This window comes from Suillus plorans, assembly GCF_016647745.1.
Source record: "Suillus plorans strain S12 chromosome Unknown HD556scaffold_20, whole genome shotgun sequence".
NCBI classification, from domain to species: domain Eukaryota; kingdom Fungi; phylum Basidiomycota; class Agaricomycetes; order Boletales; family Suillaceae; genus Suillus; species Suillus plorans.
Window position 1 is genome coordinate 34,337 of NW_024537404.1, and position 25,305 is coordinate 59,641.

Genomic DNA, 25,305 nt, shown 5'->3' on the forward strand with positions numbered 1-25,305 from the left:
TCGGAATCAAAGTTTTCGATAGCGCACATCACGACGAAGCCGCTGATCACTTCACTGCCGCTGTTAACTCAGACGCTTTCTCGTTGAAATACATTCATTTCCTATGCCAGGACTTGATCGTGGTGCGTCGACATGATGCATACATAATGCTCATCCTAACCTAGCGCTTTGTCCAGCTCTTCGGCTGGGATCTCAAGTCCTTGTTGCTGACCACACACCAGAGACGGTGCCAGGCATTGCTTTCTGCAGGTAAACTCGACGAAGCCCTCGAAGCACACAAACACATGATGGACACCATCGACGACCTTGCGAAGGCCAGCTGTCTCGATTGGTCCAACGGCAAGTCTTCCGTCATGTCACCCACGACTATTATGCTCACCCGCATGTCACTCAGAGTTCAAGGAGAAATGCAGCACGCTCGCTGCGGACAACGACCGTTTTCTTGGTGTATATACCTCTTTCCTTACCTCCTTCGATACTGACTATTATGCAGGCAGAGATCCCCGGGCAAGATCATGATGGCTATGATGCAGATCCCAATTTCTTCTATGGAACGCATCAAGTGTGTGCACGAGCGTATCATTCTGTTCTCTCGCTCATAATTCATCACAGCATTCTCAGATTTCCAGGCCAAGAATTCAACAAAGCTCTGGGCGCCTCAAAAGATTCAGGCTCGCTATGACGAGGAGGCCTCAGGAAGCTCCTACTCCTGCTCCTGCTCCTGCACCACCCACCACCTCACCACCAGTCGCTGTCACCACCACCATCAAAACTCATTTACGGCACCTATTCTCCCGGTCACCCCATCATGCAACACCGCCCGTTGTCGATGTTCCATTCACGAAGGCTAAAGAGGTGGGTCCAGTCGATTCTTACCAGCGTATCCTGGTTGTCTGATGCGTATATCTACAGCGTAATGCTGCTACAGGTGCTCCTGGCCCAGACCCGGACATCATACCTGATGAATATCTCGATACTACCGAACCGGACCCTGATACGCAACAGCAACAGCAACCACACCAACAAGCAGTAGCAGTACATACAGACCCTGGGGAACATAGAGGCGGAAAGTCCTGTGTCTGCTGCTAGTGGGTTTTTGAATGTCTCGAGTACTTCGGTCATATCGTCGATCTTGTTATGATATCTGTATCGACTTGAAGCAGTATTTTATTGATAGGTGATTGATTGATCAGTACATCCTAGTTAGATGGGGTGACGCTTACAGGGGCGCGCCCATGACACCAATAAGATAGGGCACGATATGGCTCACTTATAAGCGATGTGCGTCTTGATAGATCGCTTTGTTATTTTGACTTAATACTTTTTGATTATATGTAGTAACTCATGATGGTGATGACACCGTAATGAAAGAAGAAGATGGGAGCGATGGGAGCAGATAATATCCTTGTATCGTTCGTGTCACTGATGGCAAGAAGGCGAAATTCTCCAAGGTACATAACAGATCTTTTGCACGGCTTCGCTATGCTCATGATATACCACCCTACAGATTTTATCAATAGACCTCGATAAATTCCACTCTGCTTACGGTGCCCTGCTCAAATCATCCATGACCACCCTTCGCAAGCGCGACAAAAAACATGAAAAGCAACGCGCCGAACAACTCGCAAAGAGGAAGCAGCGCATGGCAGATCCGGTTGTTATCGATAGACCTAAGCGAGGGAACGGTCGACGCAAGAGGCAACGACAAGTCAAGGCAGCCCTTAAGCATGCGGACATGAAGGAGCGCGCAGCCAAGAGAGAAGAGGCACGAACAAAGCAGTGAGAAATCGATCGTAAGCGTGTGTTGGAAAAAGTATGTTGTACGCTGCTGTAATTATTTGCTTACGTCGACCGTACCGATATTATGATGTCTATGTGGAATTTGCTCGAGATCTTGGAATTATAACTTAGCTTTTGTGCCCGTCCATAAACAAATACAAATATAGAAGGTCCGCTTCAGATCACCCAGCTCCATGGCGCTCGCACCTCACTGTGCATGCATCATGGTCCAGACATTGTCAGATGACGCAGCTGCTGCCTCTAGTGATAACCCCGCCCACAACGACATCCCTTATGACGACACCACTGGTACTGCTTCGCTTCACAATATATCCACCCGTACAGCGAGATTTCTGCACCTACTGTCAACCGCAAGAAACATCGCTCAGCTTATCAAAACCCTCGAAGATCTTAAAAATATAATTCAGACACAATGAAGTGAGCACCACCATTGACCCTACTGCCTTTTATAACCCTAACCTGAATTCAAGCAGCAATCTTCCCTACCATCCATGTGTTTCTACTGGCAAAGTGCCGCTCGAGCAGAGGATGGTTTTCGTTCATATCGGTGTGTAGTTCTACGGCGCATTACTGTCGTCTGGTATATATTCACAAGCTGTTTAACTGCGATTCTCTTTCATCCTGATGTACAAATGACCCTCATCACGATATTCTTGCACTCTAGCTATCTTGTTTTCGTATACGTTTTCGTGTTTTTGTCGACTAGAATGCTTTCATCAAGATTTTTGTATACTACTTCACTCGTTTGAAGCCTCGGTGTACTTCAACCACTGCAGACACGACGTGCATTTGCGTGAATCATTGCCACGACAGGATCCAGCGTTACCCACTTGATCTTGCCTTTGATGGCGAACCTTCTTGCACAGTTCGAATCCTCTGAGCTCGTTGACTTCATGAACTTCATTGGATTGCTGATTCACAAGCTTCAGGTGAGGATTGCGCTAACTTATGCGTTCATAACTGACTTAATGCTAACAGAGCGAGCTTTTCAATGTTCTGGACGAGCTCATTGGACCTCTAAGCGCTCACATCACCCACCTTCTCAACCAGCCCGTTACAGATACTGACGACAGTGTCGAACATGCAGAAACCAAGCGTACCTATCTGACGTTGTTGACCAACGTCATGTCCTCCGATCTTCACGACATCTTTATCTCTGATTGTAAGTTTTCGTGTGACTGTTGTGGGCTGGTCTCAAATTTTTGTAGGCAATAAAGCCACTTTCGAACCCCTGTTGATCAGCATGAATCGATCGGCAGAAGATATTTTGGACTCGAGTAGCCAGAAATCTGCTTTCGCATTTCTTAGTCGCTGTGTTCAGGTCTGGCGCCGACCAGCTACAGCGGTTGACGGCCAAGTCCAAGGTGTACCCGGCTTTGAGCGATTCGTCTACGAGCGTCTTGTTCCCGCAGCCTTTGTGGTGCTTTCATCACCTCAGTTTAATAGACGCCATGCCGATCGACAAGGTAAGTCGTAGTCTAGTAGCTGCATCCGCATTGTTAACAGTTGCTGTAGATCAACAAACTATCCCGCGAGGATGTTAAGAGCCGTCTGACGTTTGCAGGATTTTTAGTCTTCCATCGTCCTCTCAAGCTAGATGCTGTTGAAACGCTCAAGATGCTTACCGGCTCGTCGCATAGGGTAAGTCGTTCATCCGCTATGGAACTTTACTCATCATAGAACAGTGCATTATGATTACTGGCGACCACCCATTGACGGTGGTCCACGGTGACACCGAGGTCGTTGAAGCGCTAACTCTAGATTTGCGAGAGAACCCTATCTATCTGAGTGGTTAGCTATGGTCCCTCACACTTGGACCGTAGTAAGTGAGTGATTCAGCAGAGTGAGTGGAAGCTGAGCCCTGAAGGGTGGTTTTGCTGGTTACAGGCTGACCTGCAGCAATTATATATACGGTAGTTGCCAGTATCATCCATGAAGGTAACTGTTAAGTGTGGAGTGGCAGCCGTGAGCGTATGGAACCCTCCGAGTTGCGGAGAAGTAAGGTAATTTTGCCCCTTGCTTTTTCTCGTTTCCACGGCTGTCACCGGAAAGACCTGAGGCCTGAAGCTTGAAGGCTCAGCTCGTGCAGGAGCGCGCCTCAGTCCGCCCCGTCACGCTTCGGAAGGATATCAACTTGAAGGACCTGCAAACCCACCTGAACAAAACGGTATGCTTCACCTTCTCTGGGGAGATACACCGGTCCTTATCCTTTGGAGACTGAATAGCTATCTCAATTCGGGTGTCTCTCGTAGGCGCAGAAACCAGCGAAGTCCATCTCCAAGAGCGCATTAACCAGCTTACACGCCAGCTACGAGGTAACGAAGAGAAGCTTGCCATGTACGAACGTCGCACCTCGGCTGCTAATGGCGCTACTCCCGCTACTGAGCAAGACCTTCCACGTGAACAGCAACTCGAGCAGGAAGTCGCGGAATTATGGTTGGTATCCAAGTACTATGTTTGTGGCAACATGCTGAACATATCCATGCTAGGTCTGCCGTGAAGGTCGCTCAAGTCAATCTCACAGCTGCCCGTAGTCACATGCAGCAGTTCCAAGAGATCTCTCAAGCCAACGAAGCTGCCCTGTCAGCTCTGAATGCTACGCATGATCAATACAAGGCTGAGACCGAGGCGCAGATTTCACAGAACGAGGTGGAGTCCACTCCACTTTGGTTTGTTACAGCTGGAGTACAAGGTCCTGCAAGATAAAATACGCAGCGTGGAGGATGATGTACGGCAGTCTGCCGACAAGTTCTCTGAGTTTCAACACGCGTTCGAGTCGGCGTGGCTGGTTTGAACTAATGACCAGACGACCTTGGAGGATACCTTCGTCGACTTGAGCACCTCTGAGAAGACTTCTGAGGCTGACCGCCCACTCGTGAGAGTGAAGTTCGTCAGCAGGAGGAAAGGGCACTTGTAAGTGGCCGTTACTATGCTGTTATCTGCGTTCTTAGTCTTTCTAGGCTGCAGAAGCTAGATACTCGCTTGAAGTGATTCTCCTTGCAGAGTCGATCAAGACCATCGAGGCCCTCAAGCAACCACTATCCGTCGCTCAAACTACCTCTAGGAAAAACCTTTCAGTAGCTGCTAATGCCCTAGCTAAGCTGGCAGCATCTGAGGGCAGCTGGAGGCCGCCAAAAGAGGTTTTGGACCAGGAAATTGCAGATCTCAATGCACGGTGAGTCCCTGATTGGACGTCAATCGGTTCTTTAACCTCATTCAAATGTAGGTCCAGGGATCTGTCCGCACAGAATGCTCTTCTTCATCAGCATCTCGAGACTGTCAGCGCTCAAGCTACGCGTATGTGTCAGGCTGCAGACTCCTCCGCTACAGATGGCACTTCTGGTGACGCAGATATCGGCGGCGATGTGGATACTCAAGTTTCGGAACTCAGATCTGTTGTGGCTTACTGGCGCAAGGAGAAAGAGATGGTCGATCTCCAGCTTGAGCTCAGTAAACAGGAGAAACGTCCGCTTGAAGGCTCAGATCGAGCATCTGACTCAGAGTTTGCAAGAGACCAGGGAAACCCTTGCTGAGGTACGTTTGTGAGGATCCATTTATGTTGATCATCAGTGACGCTGGCATCAGACACTGGAACGGGCGATGGAAGCGGTGACTTTGGATGCTCAGCACGCTGAGATGTTGGAAAGGATCAACCAGTTCAACATTCTTCGGGAAAGCAATGCCACCCTCCGCGTTGGCTGCGAGGCTTATGCTAAACGTTCTCACGAGCTCGACGCGAAACTGCAGGCATTGTCTGCAGAGCTCAAACCTGTCAAGGATCAGGCTCGTGAGCTAGGAGCTAGGGATGCACAGATCACACGTCTTGAGGGAGAGAGCCGCTGTTGGCAAGAACGCAATGCGCAGTTGCTGAGCAAAGTAAGTGTTCGGAACCGCTCGTCTTTTTTCAGGCTGACGGGGCTTGGCAGTACGATCATACTGACTCCGCTGAGATTCAAGCGCTGAAAGATGAAATTGAAAACTCAGAAGGCTGAGGTGGAGAAATTGGCTACAGAGAGCGTGAAGAACGAGCCAGCACTATCCAGGCCCGGATACATTTTTTTTTCAAACGCTAACGCTGTTCTGACCAGTCTCAAGCTCTCGCGTCTCGAAGCTAACTTCAGAACCCACGAGGATAGCAACACGAAAAATGCCAAAAATTTCAAATCTAGCCTTGGGTTACTTAACCGCGAGAAGTCTCAGCTCAATGCCACCATCAATGAGCTCGAGGGCAAGATCAAAATTCTTACTGCCGAACGAGACGCATTGCGCACCACCTCGGCATCTGATGCATCGCAGCAGTTGAACTCTCAGGTAGAGACGCTACGGCGAGAGAAAATCGCTTTGGAGCAAGCATTGGCCAATGAGAGAGCTGTGAAAGCCCAGGCGTCTGCTGAAGGTCCATCAGATCACCCTACGCTCATTGTGGGCTTTTCTCCCAAGTCAAAGCTTTGTACTTACCCCGTTCATCTAGGTTTCCCTCAGGGAGGATTGAGATAGGCTCTGAGCAAAGCTGAATCCTCTACTAGTCGGAAAAGCTTGAACTCATAAAGGCGCGAGATGAGGCATTATCGCGTGCTAGTGTTGGTCGCTCAGTTTCACTGTGCGAAGCTACACTAACGGCTTTTTTCAGAGCCTAACTTAAGTGTCACTATACCTGCTGGCATGGAGTCCGATGACGACTTGCTGGGGCTACCGTGATCGTCGCGCTGACCGTCGTGTAGTATTGGTACTATGCCTCGTTCTGTAAGCTCTAGCGCGGTCCTGACGTCACATTCACGTTCCTCCACCGATTCATCGGTGTCATCCAGCCCCGAAACAAATCGACGTCGAGGATCTTCTCCCCTTGTCTCACCCATATCTCCTAGTCGTTTATCTACCACCCGTCAAACTGTGCAGCCAAATCTTTCGGATTCCTATCACGACTCACCAACCCCTCGGTACCGTGCACCTCCAGTTCCAGTTCCAGTCCCAGCTCGTCAGTCAACTGTAATGCCCGATATTAACGATGACCAGACGCTCTTACTGGCAACCATTATACCCATACCTGATGACTGTGATTCTGAGATGGACGATGAGTCTGTCAATCTCATGTCTTTCTCGACTGCCTACAAGGTGTATCCTCCGGCACCCAGTCAACAACGCTCATTCTCTCCCCGCTCCGATCGTTCAACGCCTTATACTAGTTCTGATGTATTGTCAAATGGAAAACCTTCAGAGACAGTACTTGTTGAAGACGCTCTTATAGCTCGAGCAGAGCAAGCACAGAGTGCTGCGGAACGATTGCTCAAGCTGAACGACCCGGATGGTGAGGATAACCAGCACTCCACAATTCCTCCGTCGCTACTCCTTGGACGTAGCGGATCTGCGACGCCAAAATCCAAGGCGCAAAATGCACCAGCGATAATACGAAGCCTGGCTCCTCCTCCTGTGACTCCGGACAACCGAACCGCAGCTATCTTCCGCCGGGCAGCGTTATTCAAGAATAGTCCTGCAAACATCAAAGCTGTAGACAACCTCGTGAAGCCAGTTCAAGACCAGGTACATGAGACTGGTTGGTGGTTGAAACGCATGTTCAGTGAGTTGTCATTAGTTACAAATCCTTGCTGTTTTCTGATTTTGGTTTTATCCACGTAGCCCTCGGACATGCCACACCCCTCAAAGCAACTGCATTTGAAGATCGAGTACTAGAACCCAACGACTATATTACCCCGCTGGAAAGCGATCAAACTGACATTCGGGTTCTCCAAAAGTTGGTGTTGTTGTGCAGCAGCAATCCTATACCTTCCGCAACGACGTCTCCTTCGAGTCCAGGACTGGGGCTTCCTTCCACTGTTTCGCCTTTCCTTGGCATCAGTCGCTCTCTTCCTGATCCCTGACATGTGGACCAAGGAAAAGAGCTTTGAACGGCTATTCAATGCTCTGATTAAGTTTCTTGATCCTTTAAGGGTGCGCTAGTTTACTTTTTGTTGGTGCCATTGATTACTCATTTGACGTATTTGAATAGGATGCAGAGCAACTTGAATACGGCCTCATAGTGCTCTACCCAGCATTATCATAGAATTCTGCGACCGAGTACGCGGCAGTGCTTGTTGTAACAGCTTACTGTGATTGATGTATCATCTGCTATCCAGTGTCGATGGTAAGGGGGATGAGTACTGCTAACTTTCAATTTCATTCATTGTTTGTAGGCTCCATCGAGCGACCTGGATTTCCACAGAGCTATTCCTTACATTTCCGCCTCCAGTCTTAAAGGCGATATCAATCATTCCTCTGAACTCTGAGGAAACTGGAGGTCGTTTTAGGGTCTGGCTTAACCTCGAAGGCAGTCCCCCTCAATTGATGTGGGACAGGAAGATCGAGGGTGGTTTTCCTGAACTGAAAGGTTTGGTTAGTTCGACTTGTTCCAGTCGATGCGATGAGATCTAATTGATGCCCTATCAGAAGCAGCGTATACGCGACTACGAACAACCTGGAAAATCTTTAGGTCATTCTGATAAAAAGAGCGAATGACGTGTCCAAGTGCCCTGGTCAAGCCCTGTTAGAAATTATTCGAAGCAGATTATGAATAAAAAACGTTGCCTACTACGTCACGATAAGAGCATGTATGGTACTTATCGTGAGAATCGGTTTTGTTGCATAAGTGTCCGTCGCGAGAAGTGCTTCACTTTGTTCTCCGCCACACCCGCGAACTCGGACGGCAGTAAACCTTTGGCCCTTGGGACTTGCTAAGCTCGATTAAATTCGCGTCCATCGCGTTTTCTTTTCTCTCAAACAATCATGAGCACCGAGAGGCTCGAAAAACTCATTAATCAATGCAAAAGCATCGGTCGGTAGTTTGCCCTGGGAGCAACCATCAGAACTCAGTGTCCACAGACGTTGACCAAAAGATTGATGCCGTTACAAAACTGCAGGCAGAGTTCGAGTCGGGCATAGAAGTACGTATCGGTTACCTGGTCAATGAACTGAGCCGCCTTAACTGGTTGTATTTAGATCACAGAACTAGAATCAGTCATCTCTACCCTCAAAGCATGTCTTCGTATCTCAAATCAACATCTAACGACCGCCACGCTCTCTGCCCTTCCTCCTCTATTCCCCTTGATAATTTCGCGCAACAATGTCGTCCCAAACGCAAACGCGCGCCCATTATCAGCATCATCCTCCACGTCGTCCACTCCCGGAACGTCTCATGACTTAATGGTCCTCCGCCAGATTATGAATGCGTTTCTTCTCGCTCCTGGCGTCATCGAGCGTCTCGGTGATACCCGCGAAAGGGCTCGTGATAAGGCGCGTGAAACACTGGTCATCCTCGGCGGACTGGCATTCAGGGCTCCATCTGGTTCAAAGATGAAGGATAGCAACGGGGGTCCGGAAACGCCACTTACAATATTCGAACGTTTCCTCAGAGATAGCGGCTTCAGAAGCAAGGTTGCCAGAGTCCGAGAACAAGTAAGTGGGACCTTCCGAGCTGGTGTGACGACTTCTCACTCTCTACCGTAGTCATTACTAGTCCTCGTGCACATCCGCCGAACCCACCATCTTTTTCCTGTTCGACCATACGTTTCATCACTAGTAGACACGTTGGAAGACACGGATGGTAATGTTCGCGCATGCGCATCGCCTTCCGTTATTGAGCTCTTCACTGGGCCGGGCATGACGGACGCTGCTCGCTCAGACCTCAAGACAGAGCTGACAAAGAAGGGGGTACGCAAAGCGATGGTTGAGAATATTCAGTCACAGCTCATGTATTCCAGTCGTGCTGCTGGGACAAGCACGCCCCAGAGCGAGGGTTCCGCGGGCAGTGGAGAGCCAAAGGAGGAGTACATTCCTCCAAGCGTGATGCTGCAACAGAGTCGCCGTCCAACGGTTGGCGCGGCATCAGGAGCTACGCCCGGTATCACGAGGGCAGTAAGTCAAGGAAATGTGAGAGAGATTCCGAGGCCACCAAGTCGAGCTGCAGTTGTCTCTCCGCCTTTGTCATCACAACCGTCAAGCGAAGCAGCTAGTACGGTTGAACCTGCTTTTGTATGTTCTGCCACCTCGCCTCGCAGAGATTTATCTAAGCAACAATTATAGGTTGCATCTAGCCGAGATCTGGAAAATGAATTTCTAGCATTTACAAAATCATTCGAGGTAGTGTCAACACCCTTGAAGTGACCAGTACGATGTCAGTTACTATCAAGTGGAGCGTAATTAAAAGGCAAGTCGTTAGAATATCTTCTCCCCACTTATTTTTAATATTTGTGCTGCTACAGACACTCTTCTCCTGGATCGGCTATCATTATTCGAGGAGATGTCTACTGTGGCCGACAACGCTTTCGTCGCTGAAGCGCTGACGACCCGATATCTAATGGCCACCAGCTGCACGACGGTGCAAATTCTTTCGAGCATAGCCAATTAGTGACTGACGGGGAGGTCGTCGAGGCTGCTTTCTGTTGTGTGCAAGAGCCTACACTAGGTGCCGAAGATGTTTCCGGAGCCGGTGACAAGACCGACGATAGCTTGGTGACTGCCTCCTCTGACGACACCCTCGCGGCGGAAACGTCTGTCGAGGTTCTCACGTGTGTGCCACTCTTTGCCGTGTTGTAGTTCCTGTGTGACTGAATTGTATCCAGGGCAAGTTGGTTGATGATATGAGGCCAGAGGCACCTGACCTGCATGCCAGTGACTTTGATAAGGAGAACACCATCCTTATCCATGACTCCGAGCCTCTCGCCAACGGCCACCACAAGTCTTTTTTTGTAGAAGAGTCCGAGCAGCTTACAACTCTCACAATCGTCCCATGCGACAAGTCTGCAAGTCTTGCAGAGCTCGTCCAAGAGGACGCGATTGAGATTTCCGGTACGGTTATTTCAGAGATACCCAAGGTGTGCACATGCGCAGACATGTTTTTGACGCGTCCACTCTCTAACTGTCAGCCTTCAGGATGAATTAGAATTATCAATCACTGACGGCGCAGGCACGGAAATACCCTTCGTCGACGTTGCCACAATCGTTGCGGAGGCTTCTAAGGCCTCTTTAGATTATGGAGAGCCTCCTATCGCTGCTAGTACCGGACCTGACACGTCCCTATCAGACTTTGTTACAACTTCCATAAACGGCGTCGGGAGCACTACTAATGCAGAGCCTTTCTGTCAGGACGAGACGCCCATTTCCCATCCAAATACCGAAATAAGCCCAACTGCTGATATGTTGGAAGAGGTTGTCCTCCCTGCTGTTGAAGCAGAGGTGAGTTGTGGTGCTTTCAATGACGTTTCTCCCTCATCTTGACGACATTGCAGGAAATATCTACCATGGCCGCAGAACCTGAACAAGCTATCGTAGCAGATGCATAGTAACACGCCTCCTCAACGAAGGGAGATAACACCACTCGACTACATCGACCGATATGTTGACCGATTCGATAACACCACATTCTCAACAGTAGACGACTTTTTCAACCTCGACGTACTAAACTCAGCTCCTTCAGCTTTTACAGCTTCGTCTTCATCTTCATCACCACGAAGCCCTTTCACTTTCTCAACTACAAATGGCGCAGACGACGATTTCTTCGCCCAATTCTTAGACACTGATGAGTTAACAAAGGGTCCATCCCTATCATCACTCTCAGTCCCTTCATATGACTTTTTTGGTGCAACTGAAGCTACCGCCAGTACAAGTGGCTCAAGTCCTGAGAGCATCGACGCAAACACTCCCATGTTCGCAATAGATCCACAACTAGCCGGAACTCCTGCTACTTCAAACGACCACTCAGATCAAGACTCTAACTCTGACCAGGAACTAGAGCTAGAGCTAGAGCCAGAGTTCGCTCCGCCTAAATGTTCTCGCCGCGGTGCTGTCACTTCTGGTGGCATAAAGAAGTCATATTCTCCTTCTGAGAAGGACTTGAACTCGGGTGCGGGAAAATCAAAGTCCTCGAAGGACCCTGCCCCCCTCAAGATCCTAGAACCCGAAGACTGGCGCCCAAGTCCTGAAGAATACAAGAAGATGAGCAGCAGAGAGAAACGCCAGCTCCGAAACAAGATCAGCGCACGAAACTTCCGAGTCAGGCGAAAGGGTCAGTATCCCTTCTATATCCCTTCCCTTTCTTACTTACACCTCAAAATAGAATACATCACAACTCTTGAAGGTGACATCGCAGAACGGGACCGCTTAATCGACGCAATCCGCTCAGAACTCGGCAGCTCCCGCTCGGAAAACACTGCTCTCCGCCAAGAAATATTCTCAAGCGCTGCCTCCTCGAATCTCGTCATGCTCCCGACCTCCCACCCCCAGCAGAACTCCAAACAGGCGCACCCCTCTCCCCACCCGGCACACCTGTATCCGTCCCATCAACAACTCCGCTCATCACCCCAAACACCCAAAAGGACCTCCCTACGTCTCCACGTCTGGGCGCAAGGCCGTTTTGGGGCGGATTTGGTGGTATGGGCGTTACACCTGTACATACCACCCTCATCCCACCCGTCGGGGTCAAAGCCGTCCTTCAAGAGAACATCAATCCTGCATTACACCGCCCAAGCTCAATCGTCGAGAAGACGAACAGCAAACTCAATGGCCTTGGTATGGGCATGGGAATGGGCATAGGCACATTCGATGCCTTTGCGGATACGAATCCATATCCATTCACACTCAAGACCCTCGATGCATATCGGATGCAATTATGGGGGAAGATGGCTGCGCAGCATGCTCATGCCAATGGGAACACAAATGGGATGGGGTATACACCGCATGGATTGGTATCGGGCCTCAAACCTGCGTATTTCGCATCACCGAAATCGCAACCACAAGCACTCGCTGGGAAGAACGCGTATCCTTCGCCGCCTCCGTCCCTTGGATTCAGATCAGCGCAGGTACCTACGAGGGAACAGGCTGCGCTTGCTGCTATTGCGTCGCAGACCCTACTTGGGAAGCTTGGAAGCGCGTTTTGGGATGCATTTTCTGGTTCTGGGTCTGCTGCAGGTTCCGGTATAAGTGGGAGTGGAAGTGTGATGAGAAAGGAGTGGGATGCAGAAAAAGTACGCAAGGTCCTCGAAGGTCGGGCAGTCGTCCGAGTCGTTGATCTCGATGAGCCCGTTCCCAACAAACCCTCTCCCTCTTCCTTAATGGTGCCTTTGAGTACGGTGGAAAGGAAGCCGTCGTTACCTCTGGGTATGGCGGAGAAGACACAGCCGAGTGGGAGGGACTGGACCGTGTGCGTGTGCGGCGTACAAGACGAATGTGTGCGATATTTTGGAGGAGAGTATGAGGAGCTTGACGATTTCGAAGAAGTAGAAGCAGGCAGGTCTGGCTTCTGTCCTCGCCCTCCTCTATGTCCTCTTTTGGTTCCTTCATCGTCCGCCGTGCTTTACTCCCAGCCAACGGTTTGCTTCCCTTTTCTTTTGTGTCGACTTGCATTAACAGCATCATATCCAAATACTTTCCTCGTCCTTCATAATCTAATCCAAACCCCGCTCCGCCTCCGCTCATTCGTCCTGCGCCTTCTGTGGCTTGATCATTTGATGATCATTTTCCTGCCGCTGTTATCGAATTTTGCTCTGATAGTACGTTTTGTGAACGCGAAGCCTTCGGTACCCGACTGACACACTCCCAGAATGCTCTTGATATTGTTGGCTTCACGGTTGCCGAACAGTTCGACCTTTTCCGCATCGTCGCGGCAATTCTTCATATTGGCAACATCGATGTCCGTTCTACGAAGTCGGACGATGCATTCATGTCAGATCCATCGCAAGCTGAGCGTGTCTGCCATTTGCTCAGTATTCCAGTTCACGAGAGCTATCTTACGTCCCAGGGTACAATGCATCACATCACCGCACTCCCTACTCGCTCTTTCCTCTTTCCGCTTGATGATATGAGACCTTCCAGATCGTACGGCCCTTCTAGATGCACTTTCAGAATTGAAGAAACACATCTTGCGTAGTTGGGGGACACCAGAGTTGACTCTCCGGATGTTCGCAATGAGCATAGTGTCAAAAGGAAGGCTACTGATGAGCTCGGAGGTCAGTCACCTGCTAAGAGCTCGAAGATGTCGATTGAGAGCCATGACATCATCTTTGACATGGAGCTGGAAGTTGATGATGATTAGCCTGACTCGAATACTGTTGTGAAATTTGTAGCACTATGCTGCGTGTGATTTGCGAAGTGTGTGATTGCTGTACATACTCGATTGTTATATCGATGCTACCAATCCATCGTCATTTCTTGAACTCCGAAGTTGAAGTCGGGGGCTAGTGCTTCCCAGCGCCGCTATAACTGATATAAACGAGCGTGTTTCGCATAGCGGCCGCCTACTACTACCAGCAATGCAATTGGACCATAACTCAGACTGCGAGTCCTCGGGTGAACCGATGATAAATTATTTGATTAAGGATTCCCATTTATGTTACGTTAGTAAGTACTATCACCGTGACAGACTTGGAATCCCACTAAACTTTCTATTCTCTCCCTGCCTAGTTAGATGGGGTGACGCTTACAGGGGCGTGCCCATGATACCAATAAGATAGGTGTGTCCCTAAAAATCACAATGTTTACTCTCCAGTTTACATCACGTCTAGGAACGCGAGATGCTCGCTTATTGCAGATACAACGGTATCGGTGTCATCCCCTATGCTCCTCTATATTCTGGTCTCCTCGCACGTCCCGTTGGCACAGAGTCGATGCGTCTTAATTCTACCAAGGGAACTATTTTGGAGAGAAAGGTGACCAGTGCGGACGCGACTATCATCAACCGCGTGCCAATAGAGAATTCTGCTCCCAGTACCGAACCATTCAAAGGGGGAAAACGTAAGCAACAAGACAAAAGGTTCAAAGCGTCCACGATCGTAAGTCGTTGTGTTGTATAGCATATGTATGGACTTGATCTCGCGTTTTTAGGCAAAAAAAGGATGAGTATGTATATGAAGCACTGGTTATCTAAAGGCATGACAATGAGCGTATTGTTTAGTGAAGAACCAAGCTGCCCAGAACACACCCAGAACCCAGAAAAGATACACCTCAGCGGAGTGCAACAAGTCGTCATTACTTGTATGTGTCATTTGTCTCCACTCAGCTCGTATTGATGATTTCTCTTAAGCCATTCGCGCAACCGATCTCGTTCTTTACCGATGGCCGCCCGCCCGCCCATAGTCTGAATGCTGCCATACGACATCTCAAGGCAGCAGCAAATGTTGTCTCTGCACGCTTGCTATCCTATCCCGCCTGTGAGCAAGTCTATTTTGGGTTCGCCATGCTGACCACAGCCATGATACCCAACTGGAGGCTTGTGCGACTTCCATGCAACTTCTGGATGCTTACATGTCTCAGACGCCTTCAGTATCGTCTCGTCACGATATCATCAAGGACTTCCCGAGTACACTTGCCGTTGATTGGTCCTTAATAGCACCTGCCATTATACGTATGTACCGCATCAAGAGGTGTGCGAAATTGCGCGGAAGGTTTCCAATTGGTCAGCTTCGATGCTGGCTATAAAATTCTAAAAATTCAGCAAAACCTTACCCAAAACCACGATGCCAGAGTGGACGTGTACAGCATGTGCTACTGTGTTGTGCTTTGAAGAGGTCAATCACAAGAAGGTCGTCGGCAAGCACTGCAAGACATGCATGCATCGGCAGAAGACTGCTGGTACCTGGCCGGTTCCTGCCGTCGCAGGTACATTCTGCTGCCCTTTCCGATACCGTGGTTGTAGATTTTCAAACGTAATTGACCGAGTGCGCAAGCACTACGCCAAGTCTGTCGAATGTCCAGGGCCTGGAACAGGAGACACACCCATGTCCATCTACGGTCCTGCTACTTCATTGTCGTCGCAGGAACTAGGGAAATTTGTAGAGGCTTCATATCCAATGGTATGTACAACCATTACTTCGTCGGAGTCTGATACTAATTTACTTAGCAGGGTCTGACTCCAATTGCATTGCCCAACAGTAGTTCTGTCGTAGACAATGGCCCGCTAATCAAAGATCATCCACGCCTCCTCGAGACAATGGACTACCATCCTCCAGGTGATGCACCCATTGCAACGCCATTGTCATCGGCCTTGCTACCCACCAAACCCAACACACCTAACGTTCTTGTGGTTGAAAGGGTTTTTACTGATCAGGCTGCCCCGTCCATCAGCTCCCCTGCCCCACTCAAGCCCTTGGATAGTTCGGCATTCTTAGACAGCAATCAGGGGGATCATGTCCCAGTGCGGGGCATAGCGCCCCTGGATGATCCTATCCCTGTAGCCATCCAGAAGGTGGATAATAAACGCAAGGAGACTGCGTCTAGCAGTCAGACGGTAAGTCATTACATGTATTACACTGATATCGTCAGAGTCTGATACTAATTTACTTAGCAGGGTCTGACTCCAATTGCATTGCCCAACAGTAGTTCTGTCGTAGACAATGGCCCGCCAATCAAAGATCATCTACACTTCCTCGAGACTATGGACTGCCGTCCTCCAGCAGGTGATGCACCCATTGCAACGCCATTATCATCGGCCTTGCCACCCACCAAACCCAACACACCTAACGTTCTTGTGGTTGAAAGGGTTTTTACTGATCAGGCTGCCCCGTCCATCAGCTCCCCTGCCCCACTCATGCCCTTGGACGGTTCGGCATTCTTAGACAGTAGTCAGGGGGATCATGTCCCAGTGTGGGACATAGCGCCCCTGGATGATCCTATCCCCGTAGTCATCCAGAAGGTGGATAATAAACGCAAGGAGACTGCGTCTAGCAGTCAGACGGTAAGTCATTACTATTTACATGTATTACGCTGATATCTGAAATTAGGATGGGAAGGGAGTGCAAAAGCGCATCAAACTCAACGCAACACCTATGCACAGAGTACACTGTCCTAGGTGCAATGTATATGTTGATGGCAATAGCACATCGCTCAGAGCTCATTTTAAGGAGAAGAAGGAGAAGGGCGGCCCAAACCAATGGCATATCTACAGTTTCAGCTTTACCCCAGCATGGGGAAACCGCAATATTCGTATCTATCGGGAAGAAGACTTAAGGTTTGTATGCGCATGTGGCAAGTTTTCAGATTACAATCAGGATGCAATAGAGGAACACCTCAGCTCATTGGATCACGCTAATACAACAGTGGTGGACGGGCATGGCAAAGATAGATCCAAGCCTTGTTGGACCAGGGCGTAGTTATTAGTGACAGACTTATTTGTGCGTGTGCGGCTGGGGTTACAGATATTGGACATTTGATGGTCGACGTCAAACATTCCCCTAACAATTTGTCAAAAAATAGTACATGCAGACAACATATTGAGAATAGGTGATACATTGGACACTGGTAGCAATGCGCATCTGCGAGTCAGTTCTAGCTAGACTTCAGCTCCGCCACATAAAAAGCCAAACATTTGCTCTAAGTACCACCGGTCCTGGGATGCTAAAGGCTGGGATGCGACTGCAACCAGTATTTCCTCCCGCCCTGCCCTATGAGCAGCAACATTTCCAGCACGCCTGAAGAGATTATGCTTGTGACTGCCACGCGAAATGGGTTCAGTTCGGGGTGTCGGCGACGCTGCGACGAACCTAAGGTTGAATGTATACAGTATATAAGAGGAGGAGAAAGCTATGCTGAGCTGCAAGTAGTAAGTAGTAAGTAGTAAGTAGTGGTAGCGGGGTTTTGGGCATGACAGAGCCGAGGTCTTAATCAGGCGGAGGCTCGCAATTGCGTAACGTTTGATGCCGGCGACCGTTTATGAAATTTCTGCATACTTCCCTTTCTGTTGAGCATGTCTACATACCAGGAATTGCCGAAAAGTCTTTGGACAGCGGTTAAAATCTTGGCTGAGAATGAGAAGAAGTACCAAGTCTTGTGGGCAGGTTGCGATCTTGCTGGGAAGCCATGGCCACCAAGCTGGGTACCCAAGGATGGCTGTGCTCAGCACCTCGTAAATGAATGGAAGAAGGCTAGACCGCAGCCTGCAACTGGTAAGTGTAATAGTTGCAATCATATGCAGATACTCATGTACAACTTCTTCAACGCAGAGAATCTGGCTGCGGCAGCTTTGACTGCAACCTCAAAAGCCCAGCCCTCCAAGCGCAAACACACGCATAGCACCCAGGACGGTGCTGAAATATCAGCAGAGTTGGACCGGGCAAAGAAGAGGCGGAGCAGCTTCATCCCTTGGGCAGAACGCAGGTTAATGCGGTCACAGCCTGATGCTGCAGTTCGCCTGCCTGCCATCCACAATACAGACTTTGCTGCAGACAAGGCTGTCAATACTTTTGAACACCATTCGAACGCATCATCCCTGGCAGCTACTGTGGAGGCAGAGCCTTCGCAGTCAAAGTCTTTGCCTCTCAAACCTGTGGTAGATGAAATCCAGGCTGCACCTACCGTTATGCACGCATCTTGGACACTTGCATCGCCTTCCCTTGCCAGTCTCCCAGCGTATGTCCATTTTTTTTATGTTATGGTAACGCTAACAATAATTAGTTTTGACCTTGCGGAGAACTTAAGGGCCGTACACAAACTGGCGGCAGGAAGCTCGAAAATTTTCTCCTTTGGAATCAGCGCTGAAGCCAGTCCGAACAATAATGATATTTTTGTGTGCGTACATAACTTTACTTTCTCAACAGCTGTCTTAGTTATTCTTTGACATATAGCATTAATGAAGGGGAGACTGGTTTCGATGATGCCACCAGGTCAGCCTTGGAAAGTGCCATCAGAAGGGTATTGTATCCCGCCAACCATGAAAGTGAGTGGAAGCCACTATGATAGCCTGGCTTTTCGATATTTAACATAGGCAGATCCTGAAAAGCCTAGTCTAAGTGCCAACGATTCTATAGAACTCTGCTCTGGAGATGAATCGGACGAGACTGAGAATGAAGAAGAAGGCTTGCGAGCCCTTGTGGCTGAGCAAATAGAGATTGGAGCAGAAAGGGATGAAGATGTGCAAATTGCACTTGATGGTGGGCTACTATATTCATTCTTTGGACCGTACTGGAGCTGACCCATCAAAACAGAGCTTTTGGAAGGTACTGCCAATGCTTCGTCTGATTTGGGTCACAACGGTATGACTCTTACCATTCAGCCTCTCGCGCTCATAATTTACGACTGATGGTTCTTCAGATCATCGGAAAGCATCTAGTAAGAGTTCCAATTGCACTCTGCTTCTGTCTAAGAAAGCAGGATCGCATGGAAACCAAGATGGCTGTAAGGACCTTTCAGGAGCAGCGGCTGATGTTCCTCTGTTGAACTGTGATTCAGCGTTGGGTGGATCTGAATGTAGTATACCTTTTCAAACCAATCTCCCCGCTCAGGTTGACCCAAGTAATTGGAATATTGACAGACCGTCGCTGTCTTACTCCCACACTGCATTCCAATTTCCCGAAGTGGCTACTATAGCCCCCCAATCAGACGTATGCCTCAAGAACTTTGGTATCAATCTGCTATCTAACCCCAGGAGAAAGCGGGTATGGTCTGGCTTGCAGGGGTTGTGAGTTGCTTGGCTTGGGGCCTTTGGCTGCGGCGCTGTACTGATCGGCTCCATACAGCCGTTCACATCGCACAACATCGCTCACCTTGGATGATGATAACGAAGCTCCGCCTGCAATTAATGAACTGGAATTCAATAATTTGCTTGAATCGGTGAACTGCGGTTACCTCCCAGACTATGGGGTAATTCTGTGCAAATCACTGCACAATGGCACGTCGTGCGGCTATGGTGTTCCGCTTGAGAAATTGATGACACACTGTTACTCTTCTACAAGACTAGCAGATTCCAGCCCTCGCGGACTACATCAGATCCCATTTTGTAAAACATCGAAAACACCGAGCGCTCTTCAAATCCAGTTCATGAAAGATATCCTCTTGAACTACCCAGATATTGTGGCTACTTGTGGAGAGCTACGCGACCTTCGCCCGTTGCCAAACCAATACGGTCCAATCCTACACATTCGCCCTCCCATCCCAGGATTTGTGTGCCCAAAATGTGATTATGCTCTTCCTGAAGCCTGCGGCACTCATTTGCTGGCGGAACACTGGAACCAGCATGTTGAAAAGAAGACGTTGGGGGTCAGACGCCCAATTCCTATCCGAGATTGTTTCTTGAAATGCCCGATCCAGTCATTTGACCAAGATGCTAACGCGCGGACCTGGTTCGCAGTCCGACGACATCAGCAGTGGTCTAGTAGCAACCTACTACCCTCCACACGTGGTGAAGAGACAAGCCCAGCCAGCAGCATGCTGGCTTCGTTACTTTCCAGGCATCAAGCAGATATTGCCGACTCACAAGTTAATGAAGCAGCAGTTGTACCTTTTTTTCTGCAGGTGGGTGCGATGAAACATATCCAGCCCTATCAGTCGAAAGAGTTGCACGAGCTTGTGGATTTGCCCAGGCAATCCGATACTTCACTCTGGAAACTCAAGCGCGCGGTGACAAAGCGCTTCCTGGAGCTATGCGAGACTGTACCTAACACTAACTCTGTGGTGCGCCAGTTATTGGTGGCCCCTCGATCGTAAGTATTTCAAGCCTTCCCCACCTTATGCAGCTAATGGGTTTGATAGAGGTGAAAAAGGAACCTCAGAAAGATTCAATGTGCCCGCTAGAATAAAGACCCGCGTTTCATACGCTTTGGAGGAAGTTCGACTAATATCAATCATTCTCAGATGTATATCAGATCGTGCATATGCAATAGCTGGTTCCGTCCCGCCTCTGCAGCCATCATCCTCTAAGTATCGGCTTACCTTAAATGAAGAACAGCTGAAGGCTGGCCTCTCGCTCACGTATCTCCTGCAGAATGCGCTGGTGGATGATGCAAGCCTACAGGAAGGCATTTCATCCCTGCTCAATGCTGTTTACATGCCCAGGAACACCCTTCAAATGTTTGCCAACAGCTATGTCAATCCGACCATAGCCTATATATGCTTGCGGTCGGTCCACGCAGACGGAGGCTTTGAGTCTCCTACCTTGCTTACACCGTACCATGTCAAGACCCAATTTGGGATCCGCCTGCATGTGCTGGGGTTCATTAACCAGGAGTACCAAGCCTTCGTGGCAAAAAACAATTCCATCCGGAAGAATGGCGCTATCAAAAATGGGAGTAAGGTGCAGCACAAAGGAAGAAGAATGGTGGTGTGCTCTGGCGATGAACTGGACGACGCTGATGAGACTCTAGATGCAGTGGCGGCAGATGATGCTGCAGAGTGGATGAAGTGAGTCTTTACAATCACTCACGTGGATCTTCCTTATGATTTCATCTAGGTTCGTTACAGACACCATCGGACGGTGGGTGGCAGACCAGAAAATTTCTCCCTTTGCGATCGTGCGGGAGTGGATTCGAGCCCTTAGCAGAATTGCTCGCAACACCCCTTCTCCTGCCATGGTTGTGTGGGACCAGGCTGGCGAGCAGGTTCGGGTCCACGGTCATGTTATTATTGTCGAGCAATACAAGGCAGCGCTTCATAGCACCCTCCAGGACACCATCGCATTCTTCCACGAAAAAGTGCTGAAAGGAATTCAAGTTTCTCCTGCAGCTTTCACGCTCCCCACTTACGACAGCTATGATCAGAAAACTCGTAGCCACGGCCTCTTTCCGCTATCTTTAAGTGACTTCCAAAATCCAGGCAATCCCGCATCACTTTTCTTAGACGCTCTGGCTTCGCAAGGCATCCTCTGCAAAGTTTCAGTCGATGGGAATATTCAGTGGGATCCCAACCAAGTCCGCAAATGGCTGGCCGATATCTCTGGGGTATTAAGTCAAATATATATACTACTCCATATGCTATCGCCTCCGGGTCGCGGAACAGAGGAGGTACTTTGGCAGCACGGCAATTCTAAGGAATCTCGTCGCCACCTGTTCTTATCTAGGACCATTGACACCCTCGTTATGATAGGAAATTATGATAAAGGAACGTACACTTCTGGGGTTTACAAGTGTATTGTTCGGGTCATTCAGTATCAAGTTGCAGAGTTACTTGCAGCCTTCCTTCGGGTGGTCCGGCCTGTTGAATTACTTTTGACTCTGACATCTGAAGCTCGGACAAAGGAAAGTAAAGCAGAGGCAGCATCCTTGTACCAGGTGCGTTACCGCTTCCTCTGGCAATCCGCTGTGCTCATAGATGTTGTTTGTACTAGACGCGGCTGTTCGTGACCTCGGGGAAGGGCTGGGAGCCCAGTCAGCTCTCAGCTACAATTCAGGAATGGTATATGAAACATCTGCAATTGCCCATTGGCATGCGCGTGCATCGACATTTCGCCCAAGCTCTCCAGCGAGTGCTTTATCCTCGCTCTGGACCCTTGGATGAGAACGTTAGGCGACTCAATGACGTGGCCAACTTAGCCATGGGACATGGCAGGGAAGCTGGGGAGATGCATTATGCTAGGGAGGAGAGGGACATTCTTGCTGTGTCCCAGCATGAGGCATTTGAGTACGTAGGCCAGGATTGGTTGAGGTTCCTCAATTTTGAGGTTACCAAGCCGAGCAGCCCTTGAGGTCACCTGTTCCAGCACATAATGTCATATTACTATAGACCTGAATTAATAGGGATGTATCTACTGCCCGGCACCTTTGTCATGGCAAGGGGTCCCTTGCCATGACCAATTTTCCAACTGCACTACTCGAAGCGCACATGGACTCGGTGCGGGCCATTGCAATATCACCAAATGATGCATCCTAACTAAATATTCGGTCCTACCACAACTGACACCTGCATTGTCCAGGGGAATTGTCCTCCTCTATAACATTATTACCTCTAATAGCGCCGCCTTTTCTCCTGGAAATCGCCCTGGGGCGAGAGAATATGAACAATTGCGCCAGGGTGAACCCGCTGCCTTCTGGTATAGGAACTTCAAAGCGTGCAGCAACATCGTCAGCTAGACGGGAGTATAGAATCCGACTCATGAGGACCTGAGCTCTAATCACGTCCTCTCGTGTCGGACAAGAGAAATGCACTTGGTACGTGGCATAACGCGAGACCAGGTTGTCGATTGTACCAACAGCTGCAAGGCGATAAGATATTGCAGATATCATAACGAACGATGTGCCTACCCAGTAATTGTTTAAAAATGATGCCAACCTTATCGGCCAGAGCTGAAGTTTCTTCCATGGAATCTAGATGGTCATCCCAGTTAGGCGCAAGGTTAGGATGATTTCAAAGAAAACACACACGTTGCGATAACAATTGCTTTTCCGGCAGCGACATTCCGGAGAGTGCCCCTCATATATCTTTTCATCTTCGCATATACTCCCGTAGAAAACTCATCAATGAGAACATCGGAGGGGTTACCTGTACGTATCCATGTCAGCCATCACATGCACCTGAAGTTTAAGAACTCACCAATGAGGGCGATAGCAAGAGAGAGCTTGCGCTGATTCCCGCAGGATAGTTGACTCGCTAGTCTGCCAGCGTACGCATGCAATGATGTTGCAATGATGAGTGCCTCGACATTTGACTTCAGTTCAAAGCCTCTGCTCGGGCCTTTGAGGCGTCCACAGATCATGAGGTGTTCCCGAACAGTCAGCTGAGAGTCGATCGCAGTAAACTGCAGGCAGACTCCCAAAAATAGACGCGCGGTTCTCAGAGAAGTTAACATTGATGCCCCCTTGATCAATACATCTCCTAAGTCCGGAACAATGTCGCCAAATAAGTCTCAGAGCATAATTGTCGTATCAGATATACATACGAATCAGGTTGAGGCACCCCGCAGGACACGTCATCAACGACTTTATTGCCCCCAAAAGTCTTTGCCAGACGAAGAAGACGCAACACATCGCTGAAGTTGGCCACCGCGTACGCTTCAGCGGCAGCGGCAGGTCGGTTAGCCTCGAAGCTGGCCGGCAACTTATCCATTCGTACCCGCCGCCCCTGGGTGTTGAGGAATCGACTAGGGATAATTGACCCAGAATCAACCCATAAGAGAATACCGAACAACACAAAGCCATAAACCAAGAGGTAGAGGATGGGATCTCCAAATCGCATGATGGCGCGGGAAAGCCAAACTAAACAAGATATTAGCGCGTGATCCTATAGATGCGGAATTTTTGCACAACGCGTACCATAGCGGCCCCAAAGAACACCACCCACTTGAGATCAACCAGGGTCCCCGAAGCAAGATCAAGGAAAGCAGCATAGCTCGCGTAAATGAGGTTCGGCGGGTGTTCAATGTCCCCAGAAGCGTTCAATGCCCGATTATAAAGTATATTTGTTGCCAGGTTCATCGCAGTCGGACCAGTTAAGCCGGGCGGGGCCGCCTGCCGTGCAAACAACGAATCACCCGTCAGCATGTCTATTGATATCCCACCGAACGCCAAGTTAAGGCTCACCTGAACTTGAAATGGACCTCTCGGTGCTATCTAGGGAGACACTACCAGTTTGGCGGGCCATGAGATTCAGGAAGATATCTTCAATGGATGTCCCCAAGTACATCGCAGGGCGCGACGCAAAGAGCGTCGCGCTTCTGATCCAACAGCTGGAGGACCTTCTCCACAACAGCAGGATCCCTTGACGCGAGGTGGTATGATGCCTGGCTCGGCGAGGAGAGTGGCATATAACGCTGGGGACCAACTTCATGAATACCATCCAAAGTTTCGGAGAATACTTTTGGAAGGTCCTTCTCAGCCAAATCAAGCAGGTTGAACATGACTTGGACGCTGTATCCCTGCCCAAGGTTTGACTTGAGAGCAACGGGATTGCCCTCAGCTACCAGCTAGCCGAGCGCAACCAAAATGGCTATGTTATCGGCCAACAAATCAGCTTCGTCCAAGAAATGAGTAGTGAACACGATGGTCCGGTCAAGGCGAACGGATGTCAAAGTCCTCCGCAACGCCCGGCGGGATACCAGATCAGGGCTGCGATGCATAGCGGATCCTTTTAAGCAGTGGCGCGCACTATTCTGGCAGTATCTAGCACGTTCCGCAGAGGGTGTTCCAGTACCATTGGTTCCATCAGCCCAGACTAAGGTTAGAGAGCCGTCAAATTGATCCGGTAAATTGTAGACCGAGATCGGAGAACCGCGTCCCTGCTGCAAAGATGTGAGGCGGTGGACCCAAATAATTTGGAAATACTCCTCACATTATTTGGCTGTAAAAGAAATGTCTGCGCGATAGCGAGGAAGACTTTGTAACCGCTGCGCATGCTGCACTCGGCGCAGAGACCTGAAAAGTCGTTTGAGGGGGTAGGTTCGAATACAGCGCGTATGAGGGCAGTATTTGGCGCCTGAGATGGTTATCTCTGCCAGAGAAAAATGATTAGTTTGAAGGCGGAAATAAGGTAGACTTTATTATGCCAAGCAAGGTCAGCTTGACTACCTGCGCAAAAACCAGTACAATCGGGGCCTGGGTAGAGAATACGAAGCGCGATTTTTGCAGTGCGAGCTCCACCTATTTACACCGTTCGCCACCCGGCTACACCAAAGGCAGTTACTAAGTGAGGAGGGTAGAGCTGCGAGCACCATTCGCACCCTTGTACTATGTCCTGCCCTGGTTTGGCCCTGCCGCCACCAGTCTGCAAAGGATAGTCGGAATTTGCCATGCGTATATGGCAGAGCTTCCCACGGTCTTTCAGACT

The 25,305-nt window shown here is 49.5% G+C and overlaps 11 protein-coding genes across 11 annotated transcripts; 10 read left to right on the forward strand and 1 right to left on the reverse strand.

Annotated features, from left to right (window-relative positions):
- The first annotated feature begins 178 nt into the window (after positions 1-178).
- On the forward strand, positions 179-1,328 carry HD556DRAFT_354424 (uncharacterized protein). Its single transcript, XM_041310360.1, has 4 exons — positions 179-339; positions 395-562; positions 613-855; positions 913-1,328. The coding sequence occupies exons 2-4, from the start codon at positions 488-490 to the stop codon at positions 1,087-1,089; spliced, it is 495 nt and encodes a 164-aa protein (XP_041161586.1). The 5' UTR covers positions 179-339; positions 395-487; the 3' UTR covers positions 1,090-1,328.
- A 72-nt stretch (positions 1,329-1,400) lies between these two features.
- Positions 1,401-1,783, forward strand: HD556DRAFT_1234947 (uncharacterized protein; the record flags this gene model as incomplete). Its single annotated transcript, XM_041297707.1, has 2 exons — positions 1,401-1,451; positions 1,508-1,783. Coding segments are annotated over 2 exons (327 nt in total), but the record flags the coding sequence as incomplete, so codon positions are not given.
- Positions 1,784-2,270: 487 nt separating this feature from the next.
- On the forward strand, positions 2,271-2,596 carry HD556DRAFT_1361804 (uncharacterized protein). Its single transcript, XM_041302650.1, has one exon. The coding sequence runs from the start codon at positions 2,292-2,294 to the stop codon at positions 2,547-2,549; it is 258 nt and encodes an 85-aa protein (XP_041161588.1). The 5' UTR covers positions 2,271-2,291; the 3' UTR covers positions 2,550-2,596.
- Positions 2,597-2,645: 49 nt separating this feature from the next.
- HD556DRAFT_1441766 (uncharacterized protein) lies at positions 2,646-6,292 on the forward strand (the record flags this gene model as incomplete). Its single annotated transcript, XM_041306350.1, has 16 exons — positions 2,646-2,729; positions 2,779-2,962; positions 3,109-3,266; positions 3,316-3,441; positions 3,486-3,591; positions 3,890-3,967; positions 4,026-4,236; positions 4,290-4,469; positions 4,516-4,588; positions 4,681-4,713; positions 4,761-4,975; positions 5,027-5,265; positions 5,312-5,334; positions 5,386-5,676; positions 5,785-6,222; positions 6,272-6,292. The coding sequence occupies 16 exons, from the start codon at positions 2,646-2,648 to the stop codon at positions 6,290-6,292; spliced, it is 2,460 nt and encodes an 819-aa protein (XP_041161589.1).
- Positions 6,138-8,018, forward strand: HD556DRAFT_354588 (uncharacterized protein). The gene is made up of 4 exons (XM_041310362.1): positions 6,138-6,380; positions 6,431-7,375; positions 7,435-7,746; positions 7,805-8,018. Exons 2-3 carry the CDS (start codon positions 6,532-6,534, stop codon positions 7,674-7,676), a joined length of 1,086 nt encoding a protein of 361 aa, XP_041161590.1. The 5' UTR covers positions 6,138-6,380; positions 6,431-6,531; the 3' UTR covers positions 7,677-7,746; positions 7,805-8,018.
- Positions 8,019-8,515: 497 nt separating this feature from the next.
- HD556DRAFT_354599 (uncharacterized protein) lies at positions 8,516-9,931 on the forward strand (the record flags this gene model as incomplete). Its single annotated transcript, XM_041310363.1, has 5 exons — positions 8,516-8,626; positions 8,674-8,735; positions 8,791-9,246; positions 9,298-9,822; positions 9,874-9,931. Coding segments are annotated over exons 1-5 (1,150 nt in total), but the record flags the coding sequence as incomplete, so codon positions are not given.
- Positions 9,932-11,223: 1,292 nt separating this feature from the next.
- Positions 11,224-13,331, forward strand: HD556DRAFT_1361807 (uncharacterized protein; the record flags this gene model as incomplete). Its single annotated transcript, XM_041302651.1, has 3 exons — positions 11,224-11,858; positions 12,014-12,934; positions 12,966-13,331. Coding segments are annotated over 3 exons (1,659 nt in total), but the record flags the coding sequence as incomplete, so codon positions are not given.
- A 1,015-nt stretch (positions 13,332-14,346) lies between these two features.
- HD556DRAFT_1471156 (uncharacterized protein) lies at positions 14,347-14,528 on the forward strand (the record flags this gene model as incomplete). Its single annotated transcript, XM_041308433.1, has 1 exon — positions 14,347-14,528. A coding segment is annotated over exon 1 (171 nt), but the record flags the coding sequence as incomplete, so codon positions are not given.
- A 771-nt stretch (positions 14,529-15,299) lies between these two features.
- Positions 15,300-16,931, forward strand: HD556DRAFT_1441770 (uncharacterized protein; the record flags this gene model as incomplete). Its single annotated transcript, XM_041306351.1, has 4 exons — positions 15,300-15,635; positions 15,686-16,069; positions 16,127-16,516; positions 16,563-16,931. The coding sequence occupies 4 exons, from the start codon at positions 15,300-15,302 to the stop codon at positions 16,929-16,931; spliced, it is 1,479 nt and encodes a 492-aa protein (XP_041161594.1).
- Positions 16,932-17,524: 593 nt separating this feature from the next.
- HD556DRAFT_1441771 (uncharacterized protein) lies at positions 17,525-22,231 on the forward strand (the record flags this gene model as incomplete). Its single annotated transcript, XM_041306352.1, has 11 exons — positions 17,525-17,723; positions 17,781-18,186; positions 18,232-18,345; positions 18,402-18,493; positions 18,546-18,707; positions 18,762-18,809; positions 18,868-19,234; positions 19,293-20,255; positions 20,305-20,952; positions 21,002-21,818; positions 21,875-22,231. 11 exons carry the CDS (start codon positions 17,525-17,527, stop codon positions 22,229-22,231), a joined length of 4,173 nt encoding a protein of 1,390 aa, XP_041161595.1.
- A 199-nt stretch (positions 22,232-22,430) lies between these two features.
- On the reverse strand, positions 22,431-25,066 carry HD556DRAFT_1471161 (P-loop containing nucleoside triphosphate hydrolase protein; the record flags this gene model as incomplete). The annotated part of the gene is made up of 11 exons (XM_041308434.1): positions 24,811-25,066; positions 24,461-24,757; positions 24,164-24,397; positions 24,063-24,092; positions 23,796-23,990; positions 23,686-23,738; positions 23,423-23,623; positions 23,077-23,315; positions 22,906-23,025; positions 22,788-22,850; positions 22,431-22,738 (listed from the first exon to the last, which is right to left on the reverse strand). Exons 1-11 carry the CDS (start codon positions 24,871-24,873, stop codon positions 22,431-22,433), a joined length of 1,803 nt encoding a protein of 600 aa, XP_041161596.1. The 5' UTR covers positions 24,874-25,066.
- Positions 25,067-25,305: the final 239 nt, after the last annotated feature.